The following is a 20882-nucleotide window of genomic DNA, read 5'->3' as shown; positions in this document are numbered from 1 at the left end:
CGTAGTTACTTGAAAGGCGTTACTTGACATATTCATCAGCTCTAAGAATATGTTGTTTCTGGAGTCTTTACTTTGTGCGATGTCCATGATGGTTACTGGTATGGCAATCTTGATCATGTTGATGGATGACTGAAGGGTTCCGTGTGTAAGCCTCTGTGTTGTGTTTTTTTTCTTTTGCGATAGTTGGCTCAGCAGTGGGTCTAGTTGTTTTCTGGTGAGGAGGTCGGTGCATATGGATCTCGGGACAGCCATCAAGTGGCATCTGCACAGAGGAAGAAAGACAACAAAAGACGACAGAGCAGTATTTGTTCAAACACTGGGGTTGTATCCTTTTCTGAGTCTGCTACTGTTGTTCCGTCTTTCCCTATTTCTTAATTCCTGTGACACCTAAAGAACAGTGAGGTATAAGGATGGACTAGTGGATGGGGAAAGCCTATGAGGGAGTCTTCACCGCAGGGTTGGCCCCCGAAGCCTGTTGCATTCGGTTCTTCCCTGGGCTCCGCACTGGTCTGTGTGTCCTATTCTGTCTCTGTAGGTGATTTGCAAACTTTACTGTGCAACATCTCCATCTTCCAATGAAAAACATCAGTCATAGCAGACTTCATAACCCATAGAAGATGGATAAGTGAATGAATGTGCTGTAGTATAACATTTAAGGCTGTGAGTGTACTTAAGGCTGAGACAGTCACTTTCCTTTGGTTCTTTTTAATAAAAGAAAAAAAAGTAAGTTACTGGGGAAATTAAGCACTCACAGCCCAAATGGTTAACACCTCAACAAGCTGCGTTTAATGACGAGGCAAGGGGCTGCTTCAGAGTAGCAAGCAGACTGAGTAGAAGCTGAGTAACATTGTTAACTTCTCTAAAGTTCTTTTTGTTTTTCCTACACTCTTACTGTTAATAAAGTGACTTTTTTAAAGAGACAGTTTCTGGTTTCTGGTCATTGACTTCCAAAGTATATGTTTTTCCTACTATGGAAGTCAATGAGACCAGAAACTGTCTGGTTACTGACATTCTTCTAAATATCTTCCTTTCTGTTCAGCAGAAGAAAGAAATTCATACAGGTTTGAAACAACATGAGGGTGAGTATATGATGACAGAATTTTCATTTTAAAGTGAAGTATCCCTTTAAGGAAGCTCGTCAAGTTCATGAGATGCAGAGATGTAACGTCACAGAAGAATGTGAAAGTTTCTCATGCCGATTTAATTTCCTGGATGAAGGTGATTTTGCGTTTAAAATAAATTTGTTTGAATGTGCTTACAATTTATTATATATATGATTAGCTTCTTTCATTTTGGTTTGTTGACAGCCTTCATGAACGTAACGTTAAACGTACAGTATGTAATTTTTGGCCACTAGGGGTCACTCAATCAAAATAATAACAAAAGACGTACTTTGATGACGTCGGGAAAGAGCGTGGGCTCATGGGAGTTGTTGTCATTGTCAAGAATTATGGATCTTGTCATCAACGTCAAGCCGACCGATCTAATAATGTTTATGGATGTTAATGTTTATGGATGACTGAATACATCAATGTTTTTATCACGACTGTGATATGAAGCAGTTTGGGATTGCTAAGAGACAGCTATCAGCTTTACACGCCACGCGAGTCCCGCTGATATAAAAGGAATATGGACATTTCATTCTACCGAACTACACGCAAGTGCAGAATTACTACTCACAGGTCAGTTTATTAGACAAATTAAACTTGTGAGGTAACGCAGTGCTGTTTCACTTGGTCTAACATTCATTATCACACTAAACTGCATTTGAATGTGTTGAAATGTGTTAGTTTGTCTGTATGAGACTAGCAGTAAGCTAGATCAACATTAGAATAACATACAGATCACATTCTAACATTTTATCATTGTTGAACTAACGTTATATAACATTGATTAGTTTTATGTAATGTGCTCACCTGTTTAATAAAGTATATGTAGGAGCGGTCGAAGTCTCGGATGTGGAGCTCTCAGTATCTCGAAAACACCGCTCTGATATTGATTCTTGTTTTAGTTCTCCTTTTTTATCCAAAGTCTGCTTGCCATGGTCCATAATGTTTGAACAAAACAACAACAGCTTGTAAATAGACATTGCGAACTACAGTTGTCCACGTCTGTCGCCTTGGTTACTATCAGAGGGCTCTGGTTGCTATGCAGTACGAGCCATGGTACGAGCGGAAACCAGGGAGAACACGGATATGACGCCATTGACGGCGACAAAACGGAAATAAAGAAACGGGACGTGTCTTCGAATTAAATTACAAATTTCTCCTGGTTTGAAAGTTGTTGGAAACAGTCGGGATAATGTAAGTACACAACTAAAAAAAATATAAACATAGATATAGTGATTTTTGCTATTTTTAAAGCAAAAAAAATTACATATTGTGCCTTTAATGAATAAAGAGAAAATGAATAATTTAATTATGTATATGTAGTCTTTAATTTAAAAAAAATTATAAAATGATGTGATCTCTGTGGCTTCCAGGTTTTAACAAATAAATTAGACCTGAATTTTAATGATATATGACTGCTGTGTTTGCCTAATAATGATAACACTTTTTAAATGAACAAATTTAAACAAAATTGTTTTTTTTGTTTCTATGGCTTCCCAATTTCTACAATTACACTTACATTTTTAGTGACTTGTATCAGTGCTATGTATATCCAATAATGTTGTCTTAAATGAAGATCCAAATCTAATCTCAAATGTGGTTGTAACAAGGTTAGATGTTATGGCAAGAAGGAGGTGGGAACCGGCAAACAATCAACAATTTTAATAAAAAATATACAAATACAAAAATGAAAGTAAAGAGAAAAACAAAACATCAAATAAAATCCAGGCCTGGCCTCTCTCATCCTTCACTGTCGTCGCTCCACCGTAAGAGATACGAGACTCTCTCACAGCCCTCGTCCTCGTCCTGCTCTCCACCGTGGTTTTATGCGCACTGTAGTAACCAGTAATCTACAGCTAACAAGCAATTCGCGTAACAATTTTACAGCTCGGCGAAGCACTTTCTACAAACACTGCAGTGTATTGAAATCATTGCATAAAAGATAATACTGATTAATAAATGCTGATTAAACAGAGTGATAGGATTTAATAAGGCGATGGAGCATAAGAATCCACTCCCATTCACTATTATAAAATGTTTAAATATAAATTGAACAAAATATAAAAAAAAGCATGATGTGCTATTGTATCATGAAGTAAACATTTATACAAGAACTTCTTAGATATTGTTGATTTGGGAGAAACTCATGTTGATCTCGGTCTTGAAGATGACCTCTGTTCACTGCAATAACTTTGAATAATGTTTCATTGTCCTGTCATCACTTGTTGTGTCTGGTTTGGGCAGATTTATATAGAGATAGATTTGATTGCTTAGTTTTATTGTTAGGTGAGGACATAGTGTCGGATTTGAATGTGATGGATCCGAAGATGAATTCAGACATGATTTAATGATTTCAAACATTTGTTTTTTGTATGATAGAGTAGAGAACATGAATGACGGAAACTCTTCCCACACGGAGGGCAGTGATACGGTTTCTCTCCAGTGTGGATCCGCTCATGTGATTTCAGAGATACCGAGTCAATGAAACTCTTGTCACAGTGTGAACACTTGTAAGGTTTCACTCCGGTGTGGATCCTCTCATGTATTTTCAAATATTGTGAAGTTGTGAATCTCTTGTCACAGTGTGAACACTTGTAAGGTTTTACTCCAGTGTGAGTTCTTTGGTGCAGCTTCAGTTCAGCATCTCTAACAAAAGTCTTCCCACAATCAAAGCACATGTGATTCTTCACACCATTGTGTCTTTTCTGGTGTAAATTTAAAGAACTCATCTGACTAAAACTATATCCACACAAAGAGCACGTGTAAGGCTTCTCCTGTGTGTGAACTTTCATGTGGTCCTTCAGCGTATCTCCCCTAGCAAATGTTTTACTGCATTGATCACAGGTAAACGGTCTTTCACTGGAGTGATAACGCAGATGTCTTTTAAAAGTGTATACTTTTCTGAAACTCATCCCACACTGATCACATGTGTGTGGCCTCTCTCCAGTGTGGATTGTCATGTGATCCTTAAGGGATGCTTTTATTCTGAAACTAATCCCACATTGATCACATGTGTGCGGTTTCTCTCCAGTGTGGATTGTCATGTGTTGATTAAGGGTTCCACTTTGTCTAAAACACTTCCCACACTGATCACATGTGTGCGGCTTTAATCCAGTGTGGATTCTCATGTGTAAATTAAGGCTTTGTTTTTGAAAGAAACTCTTCCCACACTGATCACATGTGTGCAGATTCTCTCCAGTGTGGATTCTCATGTGATCCCTAAGGTTTCCTTTTAATGTGCAACTCTTTCCACACTGAGGGCAGGTGAAAGATTTTTTGGCTCTTCTTTTCAATAAATTACTTTCAGCCTGTGAGCGACTCAAAGACTTTTCACCAGTTTTGACATGATGATGTTTCTCCTCCGCTTCACTCAGTTCTTCACTCTCCTCATCTTCTTCCATCAGGTCTAAAATGAAAGTAAGGAAAGGTTCATTTTCAGTAAAACAAACAAAAAAATAGAGAAATGTAAAGGGAAAGACATAAAGGTGAAACATGATGTAATATCAGAAAGAATATAACTGCTATAACATTATTTTGATCCATTTATGCAAGAGATCGGCCATAATTAATATTTTATATTTTTTTCAGATAGTCTATTTAAGCTTTTTTCTTGTAGGGTCACAGTGATCCTGGAGACTATCAGCCTCTCACGCCATAGGCTGGAAAACACACTGGATTGATTCACACTAGGGATGTAATGTTTCTGTAATGAAAATTTCATATCACGATTATAGTGACCAAATTTATCACAATTATCAATATTATCACGGTTTTGTTCAAATGAGATGAAAATGTTCAGCAACAAATGAAAGGTTAAATGTCAAACACTGCTTTTTCTATTGTTATAAAATACATAGATGAAAAGCAAATAAAAGTATTTACATATACTATAAAATGAAAAAACATTTATTTTAAATGTGTAGCGCAGGTTTTTCATGCAGCAACAACATTTGATAGATAGGACAGAGCAAGAAAGACCATTAATAATCTTAATTTTCACTGCGCAAAAGTATTGAATGATGAGCTCGAAGCAACACTGAGTCACAGCGCGCAGCACTTCACATTAGTGAATAGTTCTAATAGGGGCTCATTGTAAAGTAGCGTGACAACATGCCCCACCTGCAGAACTGGGATCTAAATCCAGCTAGTGTGTTCTGCTAGTTAGCGAAGCATTAAAGAATCAGATTAACTGTTAAATAACATATTGGAGATTAAAATAATTTCAGATTTGTCTAATTTTAAATAAACAAAAAAATAGAGATGAAAAATGAACACAAGTAAGAAATTTACTTTTGCTATGGTTAAATAAATGTTCAGTGACATCTTCCAAAGATTTCTGAATTTTGGCGCAATATTTTCTCTATATGTTGATATGGCAACTATTAAATACACTAAGTTTCATCATGCTGGCATGTGTAGAAGCACTTAAAACAAGGGTGTTACAACTAGCCGCGCGTTACATTGTGCCCCACGCTCCCCCTTTTATGTAAAACCTCAGACCTTCTTCTACAGATAAAGTATAATAATAAAATTTATATATTTTATATAGAATATAAATAATTATATTTTTACATTGTATATTTTCATAAACTCAAACTAATATAACTTTTTTCTGTTTCACTTTCATAATTTATTTTAAAATTTATATTTACAAGACCAACCATATGTCTATATTCCAAAGCATTCTTGAATTACAACCATTTAAGTTTGGATAGTGATTTTCATGTCTATGCGAAAAAGGGGGGGGGGGGGGGTGACAGTTAAAGGGTTAAATACCAATACATAATTAAAATGTAAGTACTCTGAAAAAGAGAGTATAAAAATCGAGTGTCTGTAGTTCTCTCAGGGCGCAATAGAGCTGGTAACGTTAAAGGGGGGGTGAAATGCTATTTCATGCATACTGAGTTTTTTACACTGGTAAAGAGTTGGATTCCCATGCTAAACATGGACAAAGTTTCAAAAACTAAGTTGAACGTTTGAAGGAGTATTTTTGTTCCAAAAATACTCCTTCCGGTTTGTCACAAGTTTCGGAAAGTTTTTTTCGAGTATGGCTCTGTCTTACGTAAGATAGGGCGGAATTTCCTTATATGGGTCCTAAGGGCACTTCTCCGGTAAGATCGCGGCCGCGCGCGCACTCGTAGACTAGAGCAAGAGAGTGAAAGCAGTTCGCCATCAAAGCGCCCTGCCCGGCTTTTGGGAAGTCAATGTCACCAAAGAAGTGTGTTTTTGGTTGCCAGGGCAAGACAACCCTGCACAGATTCCCAAAGAACCCAGCGTTAAGGAACCCGTGGCAGTTTGTTTTCCTGAGCATAAACGGAGTTGTGTAAGACTTTTGTTCCCTGCATTTCGACGATGATTGTTTTATAAACAAAGCCCAGATCTACGGATTTGCAGATCGTCTAATGCTTAAGGATCGAGCAGTCACAATTATAAAGGTTCGCGGTCGTGCGTTGGAACCGGACGGTGAGTAAAACTGTTTGTTGAACAAATGTCTCTGTGTGTTGTCACTAGCTTGGCGCGTTAGCACAGCTAAGCTTCGCCCACACGGCCCGCCCCCAGCCGCTCGTTTTTTTCCGGAAAGACTCGGTACAGCCTATCTTTATGTTAAAAATTTAATAAAACAAAATACTTTTTGGAGATATGAAGGATGCAATATTACTCTATAGGTACTCAAGATTAACAGGAGATTGAGTGAAAATGAGCATTTCACCCCCCCTTTAAGTCCCGCCCATCCGTAAAACCCCGCTGGCCCTCTAGTTTCTAAAATCGTCAATGCAAGTGAATGGGAGAAAATAATTATTTTCCGGTCCCGTTTGAATTGTGCCATGAATGTGAACATATGTTGTCTGTGAATTTTTTATATAATTTTTCATGTTACGAGTTTGACAGTACATTGTATGATTCTTCGGCTAGCAGTTGTGGAAAAGACATAACGAGAAAGACTACATGTCGCATATGTGACGTCACCCCATAAATTTGACTTACCCGTGGTTTTCGCCAACCTCAACGATTTTGTCCTCTCCCTGAGAGAAGGCACAGCCATGTTTAGCGGGATCCGTGTGTGAATGGTGGTGACGTTTCAAACGCGTCGAAAGCAGCGAAGAGTTGTAGTCCACAAAGTGCTCTCAAACAAAGGCCGTTTCTCAATCTGCGTTCTTGTCTGTACTTGTGTTCTTGTGGACTTGTGAAATGTCATCAGGCGCTGCCCAAGTACTGTTCCAATTCAAAGTTCACATCTAGCCAAGTCCAGTTCAAATTCCCGGATGTGTTCTTGATCCGCCCCTTTTACCGAGGATGCATCGAGAGGTGACTTGCTGCGGACTTGAAACAGCCAGGTATCCCAGAATACATATCGCACCAACCAGCAAGCGTCAATAGCTGAGGAGAAAACCCGAGTAATATCAACATACTACTGTTATTGTGTCATGAAATGTAATTTTAAGAGTGTTTCAGGCGAGAATTTAGTTGTTAAAAGCTCAAATCTGTGGTTTATTTATAAAGATAGCGCCTATTTGAAAAATGTATCTGACGTTTTCGGAGTTGTGAGGTCTCTCTTTTAATTGTGTAATTTATCAGTAATTTGCCAATTTTGTGGTTCTATTTAGGGACGGGTAGCACTGGGGTTTGGTTTATTGAATAATAAGTTTTAATTAATATGAATTGAAGACAACAGTATGTTAAGAGAGAAAGAAAGTATAAGCTACATCCTGCTAATTCATTGGTAATAATTTAATTCTTGTTTTTATTTTATATTATATTACACGGTCTCTCTCGCGCGCAGACACACTCGGTCTCTCTCGAGCAGTCACTCGCTCGTGCAGTTCGTTTCGCTTTTGTCCAGTCCGGCGCCTCGATATGGTCATGGTAGCGAGGGAGAGTGACAGACGTCCAGACAATCATTTCATTCGTTCTGAGTGGAAATAAGTAGTTGCGTTTATTGTGCCCTGAGAGGACTACAGACACTCGATTTGTATACTCTCTTTTTCAGAGTACTTACATTTTAAATATGTATTGGTATTTAAAGAAAGTTTAAACAAATTTGGAAATAAAAAAATTTAGAAAGAAACTGCCGACCCTACCTTTAATATAAGTAGAAGTAATGCATTGAATAATAGGCCTACGTTGTTTAAATTGTGTTTAAACGTGCATACGTCCATTAAAAAGTGTGTGTACAAAGAGAATCGCAATGCTAAGACATTATGACCAGGGTAAATCAAGGGAAAATACAATTTACCTCAACAAGGCAACATAATGAATAACACTCATCTCATTCGTGGAGGTGGAAAAGCAAGTTATTTGTGACATGCAAGATTTATTGTATAAATATTTAAATTATACAAAAGAAAGGGTACGAGTCTGGTATGCTGTTTTTGTCAATTTCAAGTTTTAATTTCAAATGTAGGTTATGCGATTTTAATATAAGTACATGGTTAAATATTTTACCACTTGCTGTATATTTAAGTTAAAATAAAAGTTGCTGATAACTTCTGTATTTGAAATAAAAATAGTATGTGTTTGTGGTACAGCCACGGATCAGTTACGCACTGCAAACGCAGCATATGTGAAAGCACTATTGCGCGTGCTGCTCTTGCACCGCATACACACTGCAACACGCACCGCATACGCAACTAGAAGCCTGTATTAGACAAGAATGGGACAACATTCCTATTCCTAAACTTGAGCAACTTGTCTCCTCAGTCCCCAGACGTTTGCAGACTGTTATAAAAAGAAGAGGGGATGCCACACAGTGGTAAACATGGCCTTGTCCCAACTTTTTTGAGATGTGTGTTGATGCCATGAAATTTAAAATCAACTTATGTTTCCCTTTAAAATGATACCTTTTCTCAGTTTAAACATGTGATATGTCATCTATGTTGTATTCAGAATAAAATATTGAAATTTGAAACTTCCACATCATTGCATTCTGTTTTTATTCACAATTTGTAGTGTCCTAACTTTTTCTGATTGGGGTTAGAAGAAAAAAGAACTGCCTTCAACACATACAGCCCATTAGTATTACATATACCAGTGTTCATACTCAAAGTGTGTAACGTGCATGTTGTTTCAGTTACCTGAGAAGTATGATATAGTTTGGATAGAATGCTGATGTGACATGTGACGGCTTCCCGTTGCTGTATTTCTTCTTCTGGTGTTTTATGGCGGTTTGGCAAACCAATGAAAAAGGTGCATTACCGCCACCTATTGATCTGGAGTGAGGAGTATGTACAGATTTGGAAGAGAGAGAGAGAGAGAAAAAAACACATTCCTAGATCATATCTATTGTTGCTGTGTTTTTCAGGTATTTAAATAATACTTAATGAACTCTTGATTGCCTTGACCAGTTTCCTTAAACAATACTTTTAAAGAAATGTTATTCAACCATCCTAATTCTTGTATTTACTGAAATCTCTCCCTTTCAAATGCAGGACACTTAAAAAGAATATGCATCACTGTTTCGAATTCTCCACATTTGTCACACTTTCCCGATTCATGCTTAACTTTTTTGGTTATCTCAAACTCAATTCCTGGAGGGCCACAGCTCTGCACAGTTTAGCTCAAACTCACACCTGCAAGGAAGTTTCTAGTAATCCTGAAGACCTTGATTAGCTGGATCAGGTGTGTTTGATTAGGGTTGGAGCAAAACTGTGCAGAGCTGTGGCCCTCCAGGAATTGAGTTTGAGATCACTGGGTTAGACTATGGTTTAATGCTGTATGTCCAATTCTTAGTCTTGAAATAATGACGTCTTTCTTCCTATTTCCAAGTCTTTTTCTCTCGGTTCCAACATACTCCTGAATCTTCCTTTAGACCCATTATTCCATAACTTTAGCCATTTCTTACTTGCTATCTCTCTCTTGAATTCAGCTTTATACTTAAAGCTAACTTAATTTCTATTAGTGGATGATTTAATGCTTTCTTAGCTAGCAAGTCTACTTCCTCATTTCCATCCACACCCACATGTGCAGGCACTCAGAGGAAATTTACCTCTATCCTTAATTGGCTTATTCTAAACAAACTTTGTAAAATTTCAAATGCTAAGTCTTGTCTAGCTTCAGATTTACCACTTAGACTGGTGAGAGCAGCCATTGAGTCACTACATATCACAGTTCTTTCTGGTAGAACTTCTTCGATCCCCTGTAGAGCGAGTATGATAATAATTCAGTAGTAAACACTGACACATGATCTGATACTCTTTTTGCAATTTTTATTTTAAAAGTAGGAATATATACTGCTGCTCTTGCAGACTCTGGTTCCTTAGACCCATCTGTAAATACCTGTAACACAGAATAAAACTCTTGCATTATATATTGTTGAACTACTAATTCAGTTGGCATATTCATTTTTTTATTCTTTCATGAATTTGTAAGTCTATTAGCGGCATAGGGGAATAACCAAGGGGGAATTGCTGGAATAGCAACAGAAGGAGCAATTTCATGGCCTTTCAACTCTGTTAGCCTTCTTCCTTACTACCCAACCAAAGCTTGTTATTTCTTTGTATTCATATTCCCAACAATCTTTCAGAAGTATTCTAACTGCATGGTTTTCCATATGTCCCTTTACACCAGACCAGTTCCTTAATCGCAACCGAACCCTACGCTGTTCTAGAGGCAATTCTCCCATTTCAACTTGTAAGAAGCCACCGGAGAAGATCTAAATGCACCACAGCAGATGCACAAAGCTTGGTTTTGTATTACCTCTATCTCTTATGTTTTGTTCGCAGAACTGTATACTATACTACCATAATCTATGTTTGACCTAATCACAGCACAATAAATTATTTTTAATGACTGACAGTTTGCCTCCCACTCAGCTCCTTAATACATTTATTCCTTTTTTGCATTTTTCTGAGTCCATCCACATATCCAAAAATCTCACTACATTAACTTGTTCCAGCTGATACCCATATATTTTGACATTCAAGCTTGGATTATTTTTCATTTTTGAAAACATATTACTTGTGTTTTTGCCACAGAAAACTGGAAACCCCAACTATATGCCCAATTTTCCACCTCTTTCACAGCGTTTTGCATTTTATTTTCTACAAATAAAACATTTCCCCCCCCCCCCCCCCCTTGCTGTATTTACTACGAATGAAGAAAGCACACACAGGCGCCGCCCAACTAAAGCGTGCAATGACATCATTACGCCGATATGCCAAATTAAAATAACTAATTCACTAACACTCTTTTTTTCACATAAAGCACAAATAAGAAATTAATATTTAGCAGTGTTAGAAAAATTACATTATCAATTTTATAATGAATATGAAGAATTGTACAAACTTCCTCAACGAAAAGGAAAGAATGAATGACTTAAAAGACATAGGTAACACAACACAACAACAGGACTGAAAAACTTGAGAGTATAACCAACTTTAGCGGACATTTATCTTAAAGGAAGTGGTATTCTCTCTTTTGACAACTGCATTTTGATTGATTTTATTGTTTATTGTGTTTTGTCAGTAAGCCGGCTTATTTTCTTTTAATTATCCCATTTCTGTGAAGGTTTTTTTTTTTTTTTGACACTCCATCTCCTTGGCCGAACCTATCAATCCTGGTCCAAATTAATATATTGAGTTACTTTAGTAACTGAGTAACAACTGAATTAAGTGTCACACAAGTGAACCGAACATGTCCCCTCCCGGTCACTGTACAAGCTGATAATGAACTGAAAACTAATTTCTCATAAGCAAAGGTGAAACTGTTCCAGTTCAGAGCGTTGAACCAAGAATGAAATTGTGAGTTTAAATTGAAAATCTCATTTGCATGATTGGCAGGTTTAGTGATTCTGATCCTCTCAGAATAGAGCAGCTCCGTATCCAGCAGTGACCATGTTCAAAAACCCCTAAGAGCTTCATTTCATATTTACTACTAAATGCAGATGTTCTCAACTAATCAAGCATAGCATTCATTCTGGTAAGTCAGCTGACTTTCAACTGATCCACATCTTCCTATAGGATATGTCATCTCTCTACCAACAGCTCCTCCTCGTCCAGTCAGGACTACATTTATATATGGGTATGGGGTATCACTGATCTCCTGGCTTGCGCATCCATTAGAATACATGGACGCACAAGGAGTTCTTGCCCAGAATAGAACCATACCTCCAATCCAAACTTTATGTCAATCATCTGTGACTATAGTGGTCCTGACAGAATTACAATCAATCAAAAGCAGCTGAAACTTTAGTGCAGGACTTTGAATGCATGACACACTGATTAATGATGTCGTAGAACACATTGTACGTTTATGTAATTTCAAAAAATGAAATTTCAGTCATTACTCACTCATCCTCATGTCGTTCCAAACCCATAAGATCTTTGTTCATCTTCAGAACACAAATTAAAGGATTAGTTCACTTCAGAATTAAAATTTCCTGATAATTTACTCACCCCCAACGACATCGGAAAGTATTCCAGGATTTTTCTCCATATAGTAGACTTCAATGGGCTATTTTTGAGTGAGTGAGAGCGCTATAGTGGTAACATCATCACTGGGAGGTGAAATCAACAGTGAATTATGAAAACTGTGCCAAATGTTGTTCATAATGACAAATATCTATAAAATGACATCAAACAAAATTAACATGGAGGATGGCATGCTAAGTCAAACTGCTATATTTTATTCCAGCAGATTTTTTCTGCTGATATGAAAATGAACTTTTACATGTAGGCCTATAAAAATATGCTATACTTTCCTATATGAAAGAGAGTAAATGAACTAAGATGCATATTGTAGGGGGAAGTACAGTTAAGATTGATAGACCAGGAGTGAAGGATTTCAATCAATAATTTTACTTAAAAGAAAGTTGTTTGCAACATCAATAGCACAGTATATGGGCCGTTTCTGCTTTACAGTCTCATTCAGAAAATACTTACAGTAAACATGTAGCAGTGATTTATGAAAGAGTCCCAAGAGCACAGGACTTTAAATGGTTAACACATAGGTTCTGTTTACATCTGGTATTATCAATCCGATCACAAGTGGACTATGCTAAATACAGGTGTAAACAGAGTCTAAAATGTTTGTCCACTTTCCACGACTTCCAAAGGTAGTCGAAAACGCGTTCGACCGGATTGCTTTCGTCGTGTAAACGCTCATGTGGTCAAATGCATTCGAACAGCCACAAAAGACTGCCTACTCTCCGCCCACTGACTTAATGCATAAACATTTTGGGAAGCATGCTAGCCAAACAGAATTTAAACTTTGTTGGCTAAAGACCCAAGTTTGGTTTGAAAACGAAAAATATACCAAGCACAATGTTCTCTCACCATTGCTGATTTCTAACACACACTCACATTGTTCAGCGTGGTCATGCGGCTGTCAGAGCAAATTAAAGTTGCTGCTCTCCATATGTATCGTCTCCGTTCACGTTCATTTGTAAATTGAGCAAGCTTATTTTGTCCATTAAATCGAAAGATCTGAAAAGGCTCATACATTTACCCTCCCCTCAAAGAGATCAGGGCAGCAGTGGTCGAAAGTTGACAAAAGAGACACTAGGTGTAAACCGGTATGTCTCAGTTGTTGGTAATGAGTGGAAGAGAGCGCTGTTCATTCACTCCCCCATGTACATTTCCTGCCGGTACTGAGACTCGAACCCGCGACCTTCGGGTTACAAGTCCGACACTAACCATTAGGCCCACAACTTCCTCTAAGTGAAACTCTTCCCAAACGGAGGGCAGTGATACGACTTCTCTCCGGTGTGGATCCTCTCATGGTTTTTCAGATGTTCTGATCGACTGAATCTCTTGTCACAGTGTGAACACTTGTAAGGTCTTTCTCCAGTGTGAATTCTCTTGTGCAGTTTCAGTTCACCATCTCTAACAAAAGTCTTTCCACAATCAATGCACACATGATTCTTGACACCGCTGTGTCTTTTCTGGTGTAATTTTAATGTGCCCAAGTGACTAAAACTCTTTCCACATAAAGAACATACGTAAGGCTTCTCCTTTGTGTGAACTTTCATGTGGTCCTTCAGCGCATCTGCCCTAAAAAATGTTTTGCCGCACTGATCACAGTGAAACGGTCTTTCTCCAGAATGAGAACGCAGATGCGATTTTAAACTGCATACCTTTCTGAAACTCTTCCCACACTGATCACATGTGTGCGGCTTCTCTCCAGTGTGGGTCCTCATGTGTTCCTTAAGGGATCCTTTTTTTGCAAACCCCTTCCCACATTGATCACATGTGTGTGGTTTCTCTCCAGTGTGGATTTTCATGTGATCCTGAAGGCCTCCTTTTTGTAAAAAACTCGTCCCGCACTGATTACATATGTGTGGCTTCTCTCCACTGTGGATTCTCATGTGAAGTTTAAGACTCTGTATGTATGTGAAACTCTTCTCACACTGACCGCATTCGTGCTTCTCTCCAGTGTGGATCCTCATGTGAACCTGAAGGTTTCCTTTTTCTGTGTAACTCTTCCCGCACTGATCACATGTGTGCCTCTCTCCGGTGTGGATTCTCATGTGTCTCGTCAGGCTTCCTTGTTCTGTGTAACTCTTCCCACACTGAGGGCAGGTGAAAGATTTTTTGTCTCTTCTTTTCAATAAATTAAAGTGACTCAAAAAGTGTTTATCAGTTTTTACATCATGATGTTTTTCCTCCGCTTCACTCTCCTCATTCTCTTTCGTCAGGTCTAAAATAAAAGAAAGGTTCAATTTTCAGTAAATCATAAAAAAATGAACCCTGATGTAATAGCATAAAGAATCCAACTGCTATAAATTGATTATTTTGATGCATTTATACAAGAAATCGGCCATTGATTTCCTTTACCAATACTTTTTTCCATATATTTAAGCTTTTTTTTTAATCTGATATATATCCATTTCCAAATCGCTTGTCCTATGTAGGATCACAGCGATCTGGAGACTATCAGATTTGCAGACCCCGCCTCCAGAGACCCAGCAGACAGATTACTGTAAATACTGTGAAACAAGATAAAGTTAGAAGAACTGGAGAGTCGCGTCTGGTCTTTCACAGCTCCTCTACTGATGTGAGGAAGCATGCGCAGTACGCTATTCGGTTTGCAACTCCCCAGAATGACAAAATAAGAGTCTAGGGCTGAAACTAACGATTCTTTTGGATTAATAGATTAATCTCTTGATTATTTTTCGATTATTCAATAAATCTGATGAAAAATAAAAAACAAATATTATACATAAAAAAAAAATCAATTTTTATTTTAATCAGTGAAATTTAACAAGACGCTTGTCAGAACATGCAAAATGGAAATTCTCACGAGACATTCTAAAATTTACACATAAGGATATAACTATAAAATGAAATGTATGCGCTAAGTAAAACACGTGCCAGAGGAAATTAAACAGCACACACATCTGTCAAAGCAAGCAGGGCAAGACCCAGTCAACGTTTATGCGTTTGTCTGACGCACTTACATATAACGCATTCCCACGTTTCAGACAACTTGGATCATGTACCATTTACGCAGCAACTCAATCTGTTTCCTCCTCTATTTTCCATAAGCGTTTGGTCAATGAAAATATGTTATTCACTACTGTAAAGCGGTGTGACTGGCTGATGGGTTGAGAGCACAGCGCGCAGACACGACTTATCAATAATCAAATTTGTTGTCGATTATTTTCATTGTTGATAATAATCGATTTTATCGATTAATTGTTGCAGCCTTTTTTCGGGAGACCTTTTTTTCCCATTTTGTCCATGTAGTTCCATATACATTTGTTAATTTAAACATCAACAATGCATAAAGGAAATACAGCAGCGTAATCAGTGAATAAGACTCAGAAAAGAAAACTTTGTAATTGTGTACATACTTTGTGTCTCACATCAGTCTCATGCCATAGGCAGGGAAACACCCTGGACTGATTCACACCAAGTTCACAGATTAGTGTTCACAGTAGTGATTGTGATCTCATCTCATAAATTACATGTGCCTGTGTCTGTTAAAGGGATAGTTCACCCAAAAATGAAAATTCAGTTACCATTTACTCACCTTTTGAAAGTAACTTGGTGCTTCACATAACACATGTATTGATTACATTGTTACACCAGTAGGTGGCAACAAGTGACTGTTAAAAATGTATTTGTAAAATTAATCCAGTAATGAAACATATATTTAAGAGTGATTCACTGAATCTTTCACTCAAAGTGATTTTTTTTAAAAACAATTCATTCAAATTAAATGCACATTTTTTTAATTGACTGCAGAAATTAAAAATTTGTCAGAACCTCTAAAAATGTTTATTTTGTTTAGTTGTCTGTTTTTTTTGTGATCCTCAAGTTATCCAGAATCGTGCAGCTCTTCTTCACAGGTAGGATAACATGCATTGCTTTTATTATTAAAAATAGTGCTGTCAGCAAGCATGTTTTTGTGATAAAATCTTAGAAATAAAAAAACTGATAACATGCCATTCGAAGTAAACACTTATTAAATTATGTATGAACTGTTTTATTTATTACTTTCCTGACAATTTATAATTATTCCAGTGAATAGGCAATTTACCTGTATAGATAAGTGATGAGTAGAAATCTGACAACTGCAAAACTGTTTTAATTATCATTGTGGTTATGCTCACGAAACCTTGCAGTGTTGCTCTGCCACGAAAGTTTATCCTTTTTATTTTAAGCGTTGCTTGATTAAGATACGGAAGTGAATTTAACTTGGTTCTTGTACAGTGTTCGAGCAGACAGCTTAGACCAGGAGTCAAAGTTGAAGTTTAATCAGTTGACAGAGAGTTTACTGAAGACCAAATTTCCAAAGGCCGCAGAAAATGAGTAAGAAAATCCAGAAAATCCATCCTCAAACTAACTCAGAATACAAAAACATTAGTACTTATAGGCATATGAATAATCAGTTGATGTCATTTCTACAGGTTCTGAAAGGTTAATAGTATAGATCATTCTAGCCATGTCCAAACATGGTGTTCTGTTCTTTAAGCAAATGTGGTTATTTTAAAGAGAGCACATTTGAAAGACTAGATTTTCATCTAAAAGCAATTATTTTAAGGGTCAAAGGTGAGTCAGAAATCCTGCGAGGACACTCATCTGGGCAGCTGTTGACTCTCTGGAGTCAAAGCAAATCAGTGGAACTGAACAATACATATCCACACAGAGCAAACCTGAGCTGAAGGATCGAAGAATTTTCAGTAGCAACCTGTGTGTTGTACTATAAGCAAACATAGATTGGTGTAGATTTATTTTCTTAGTTTTTTTATATGTAGGTTCATAATCATTTATAATTATTAGTCATTCATGTAGTTGTCATTTGATTGATCATGTATTCATATTATTATATTTACATAATTTACTCATTTTATCATTGAATTATTATTATTCAATTTTTCATTATATGCTTTTATATTACTTGTTATTTCCTTGCTCTTGCAATGCTCGCTTTTTTGTTCAATCTTATGATTGTGTGGTTTGAAGGGGTGTTTCTCTTCATGAGTTAGAGAAAAGAAAATATCTCAGTTTCAAGGATTTTAAAGTCACAGGACGATGTCGTGAAGCAGTCATTTTCCATGCTTTTTTCTTGGTATAACAACACTGGTTGGAATTGTACTGGACAGACAAAGTCAGAGCATTTAGTAGAGTAATATTTAGATGAAGTCTGAGCATTGAAACAAACGCAACTACGATTATTCAATAAACTGCTCTTAAAAGTGATTTATTGTCATCACTTTATCTTCTGCTTCTGCTCTTCTCTGGCTTTCTCAGTCAAACTCACAGGCTTATAGAAGAATTATATCCTTTGGCATTAATTTGGTGCCCTGGTGAATCTAGATCTGATTTTTTTGATGTGGAGATTCATCCAAACTAACATTTTGGCACGATCTAACAGAAAAAGACTTCCACCCATGATTTGTAGTCACATTTCAACATATTGTGACAAACAATGGTGCTGTAAATCCAAAAGAGTTTCGTACACCAAGTATGCATATGTTTTAGTGGGTATATTGTACATTTTCCCAGATTCTTAGTCACTTCTCAGATTTAAACTACAGACATTACATGTAACATTTCATTCCAGAATAAATGGATATAAGCAATGATTCCCTATTCATTACATAATAAGAGAGGGGATAGTAAATCCACCCCTTCAATTTATTTTTCCAATTCGTCCCATAGTATTTGCTACTTTAAAGGTTATTTCACAGTTCTTAGAACTGTTCTTCTAACAACAACCACTAAATCTGATGAACTACTTCAAGTTTTATAATCTTAATATTCTTCAGTATCAATAATGAATCATTAATCAAGAATAAACACCAACCTCTTTGATTTTCTGTCTCTTCATTTTTTATTCTGCAGGGTTCTGGATCATCCATGTTCTCTAAACTCTATTTCTTCACTCGTAAGATGATCAAAATATTCCAACATTTGATTGGCGAATGCCTGTGGAGAATAGAAGTAGATCTGATAAATAAATAAATAAAACAGTTTATTGAGTTTCACACTTTAAGCATTTATTGGATGTTTAACCATCCATCTATCAGAATGTAAAATAACTGACATTGTTTTATATTTAAATTAATTTAGCTTTTCACTTGCCTTTTTCACAGACTATAATAAAATTAATAGAGTTAAAAGAGGCATATATTTAAGATCTCAAAAGTGTTGATCGCTTTGCCTTTCTGTTGCACCAATGAAATTACTTGTGACCATTTACAAGTGATCTAAAGACAATTTTCAAGAGATCTTGAGGTGAAAACGGAACTTGTTGTCATGAAATAAAGAGATTATCGTTTTATCAATAACTTCACATAATACGAGTCGGTATAATTCTGAAAAAGACGATAAAACAGCACTTTAGTAGTATTTCTCACCCACAATCTGAGACGAGCAAAACATAAAAATACATAACAACGTTTTGGCTTCGTTTTAGTAATTTCTTTAACATTTACACAGTGACTTGACTTTTAGATCATGAGTAAGTTAACATTACATCAAGCCTTAAATCAATCATACAGACGAACAGACAAAAAAAATGACCAGCTAACGTTACTACGCTAACAGTAGGCAGACGCCAGAACGACACAAATAGCATAGCACAGAATTTGATGGGGAGGAAGACAGAAATTAGCGCTAAAATGTTGCTAAAAAAAACTTTTTTTATTGTTGTCAAGATTGTGTAAATAAACATAGCGCTGTGAATTACTCACCTCGACTGAGTGAGAGAACGCTGGTGGTGACGTCATCACTGCGAGACGATCGCCCCTTTGCACCTTTTTCCTCAATATTACTAACAACATTGCGACAAAAAAAATTTTTTTTATATATATATATATATATAATCACAATATGAAGATAGGAACAGGTGCAAAAGGGCATTACAGAAAATAAAAATAAATGATTAAATAACAAAAAGTAAAAGGGGCCTAGGGTATACTTTTCAAGTCATATTCTTCTATTGTCCCTATACACTTAAATAGTGTATTTTCTTTTTATAAATATCTGTGATTAAAGCATTGATCAGGAAATAGTGATTTATCAGATTTGCTTTGTTTTAGCTCTAGTAAGGTTATGTCTAATTCACAAAGTTCACTATCTAAACACTATCAGTTGATAGGATGCTATTTCTTATCATCTGAAAAAAGAAAAAGATGTAGTAGGACACTGTAGAGTTAAATTTAAACCCCTCATTGGCTAATTTGTATTATGATTTGAATGTTCTACTAGGTTTACTAATAAACTGTTAATCAAATTTCTTTCTTGTCGCCTTTTCCAAGTTAACGAAGTATGTACATACGGTATATTCATTCTTTGTCGTGTTAAAATCCCCTTGAATAAAAATATATTTTGTAGGATAGTTAGCTTTGAGGCCATTCAATTATGACTTTTGTTTCTGTCACCAATAAATCCGTATTCTGGTTGTGGACATTATACCCATACACCCTAACTAAAAAATTAAATATATATATATTTTTTTTTTTTTTAAGTGTACAACCGCTGCAAACTATATCAGCCTTGTGAGTAATGATTTTGCCTGGGCATTTGTTCATGTATATAGTGACACCAGCAGACTGATTCGAACCATGATTAAATACCATGTCAACCTCCCAAAAGGTAGAATCTGCCGACAATTAATGTTACTTGTTAAAAAAAAAAAAAAAAACTTGTGTTACTTTGGCTTTTGAAAAACAAAACAAAACAAAAATTGGCTTTCTTTAAACAGCATCCTTTCAATCCCTACAGTTCAAAGAAAATGAGATGTCAGATTTTAACATGAACAATTAAACAGATAGAACTATAAATTGAACGCAAAATTAACAAGAATAAAGATTTGTCTGTTACATACCAGCCTCTTCATTGATAATTAGAAAAGTTTTTTGGGGCAAACGGGCATCCCTCCAGGGATGCAGCCGCTCTTCTCTAGTTACATGGCACATAGTCTGAGTGTTAAACATTGACTAACTGGGGCTCAGCTAGCAGAAAGACTGGCTAAACCGACTGTCCACTTGATGTCTCACGTCACAGAATTTAGATAAACCCATCACATATCGACTCTTTCACCTAGATATCGTCATACAGAGACTGTGTCTGTTTCCAGAATTAGTAAATACAAAAACACTCAAACAACTTTAAGAGTAAAAATTTAATTGATGGTCAACAAATAAAAAACATATAATACAGATGAACAAATGATAATTGCACTTTGAAACCAACATTAAAGATTGTGTTCTCAGGTCACCAAAAAGCTGCTATCATGTAAATGAATAATGTGTTCAAAGATGGCGGCACCTTGTGGCGTGCAGTTACTTCAGAAAGAACAAAGTGACAAAAATTAAACTAAACTAAA

At 36.5% G+C, this 20882-nt stretch overlaps 2 protein-coding genes across 3 annotated transcripts; both read right to left on the bottom strand.

Moving 5' to 3' along the window:
• Positions 1-2756: 2756 nt before the first annotated feature.
• Positions 2757-9260, bottom strand: LOC307169710 (uncharacterized protein). The gene is made up of 3 exons (XM_079890482.1): positions 9182-9260; positions 7095-7487; positions 2757-4515 (listed from the first exon to the last, which is right to left on the bottom strand). The coding sequence occupies exons 2-3, from the start codon at positions 7150-7152 to the stop codon at positions 3443-3445; spliced, it is 1131 nt and encodes a 376-aa protein (XP_079746608.1). The 5' UTR covers positions 7153-7487; positions 9182-9260; the 3' UTR covers positions 2757-3442.
• A 1033-nt stretch (positions 9261-10293) lies between these two features.
• On the bottom strand, positions 10294-19316 carry LOC307169712 (uncharacterized protein). Of its 2 annotated transcripts, XR_013823174.1 has the most exons (5): positions 19246-19316; positions 18357-18478; positions 13406-14741; positions 12395-12435; positions 10294-10382 (listed from the first exon to the last, which is right to left on the bottom strand). XR_013823174.1 is itself a non-coding variant. In XM_079890486.1 (3 exons), exons 2-3 carry the CDS (start codon positions 18409-18411, stop codon positions 13759-13761), a joined length of 1038 nt encoding a protein of 345 aa, XP_079746612.1. In that variant the 5' UTR covers positions 18412-18478; positions 19246-19316; the 3' UTR covers positions 12467-13758. The 2 variants fall into 2 exon arrangements, 1 of the variants encoding a protein (XP_079746612.1); XM_079890486.1 differs by lacking the exons at positions 10294-10382; positions 12395-12435 and having other exon boundaries at positions 12467-14741.
• Positions 19317-20882: the final 1566 nt, after the last annotated feature.

The sequence above is a fragment of the Squalius cephalus genome (assembly GCF_949319135.1).
Source record: "Squalius cephalus genome assembly, chromosome: 13".
Taxonomy (NCBI): domain Eukaryota; kingdom Metazoa; phylum Chordata; class Actinopteri; order Cypriniformes; family Leuciscidae; genus Squalius; species Squalius cephalus.
The sequence above is the reverse complement of the archived record's forward strand: the minus strand, read 5'-3'. Positions and strand labels throughout refer to the sequence as shown.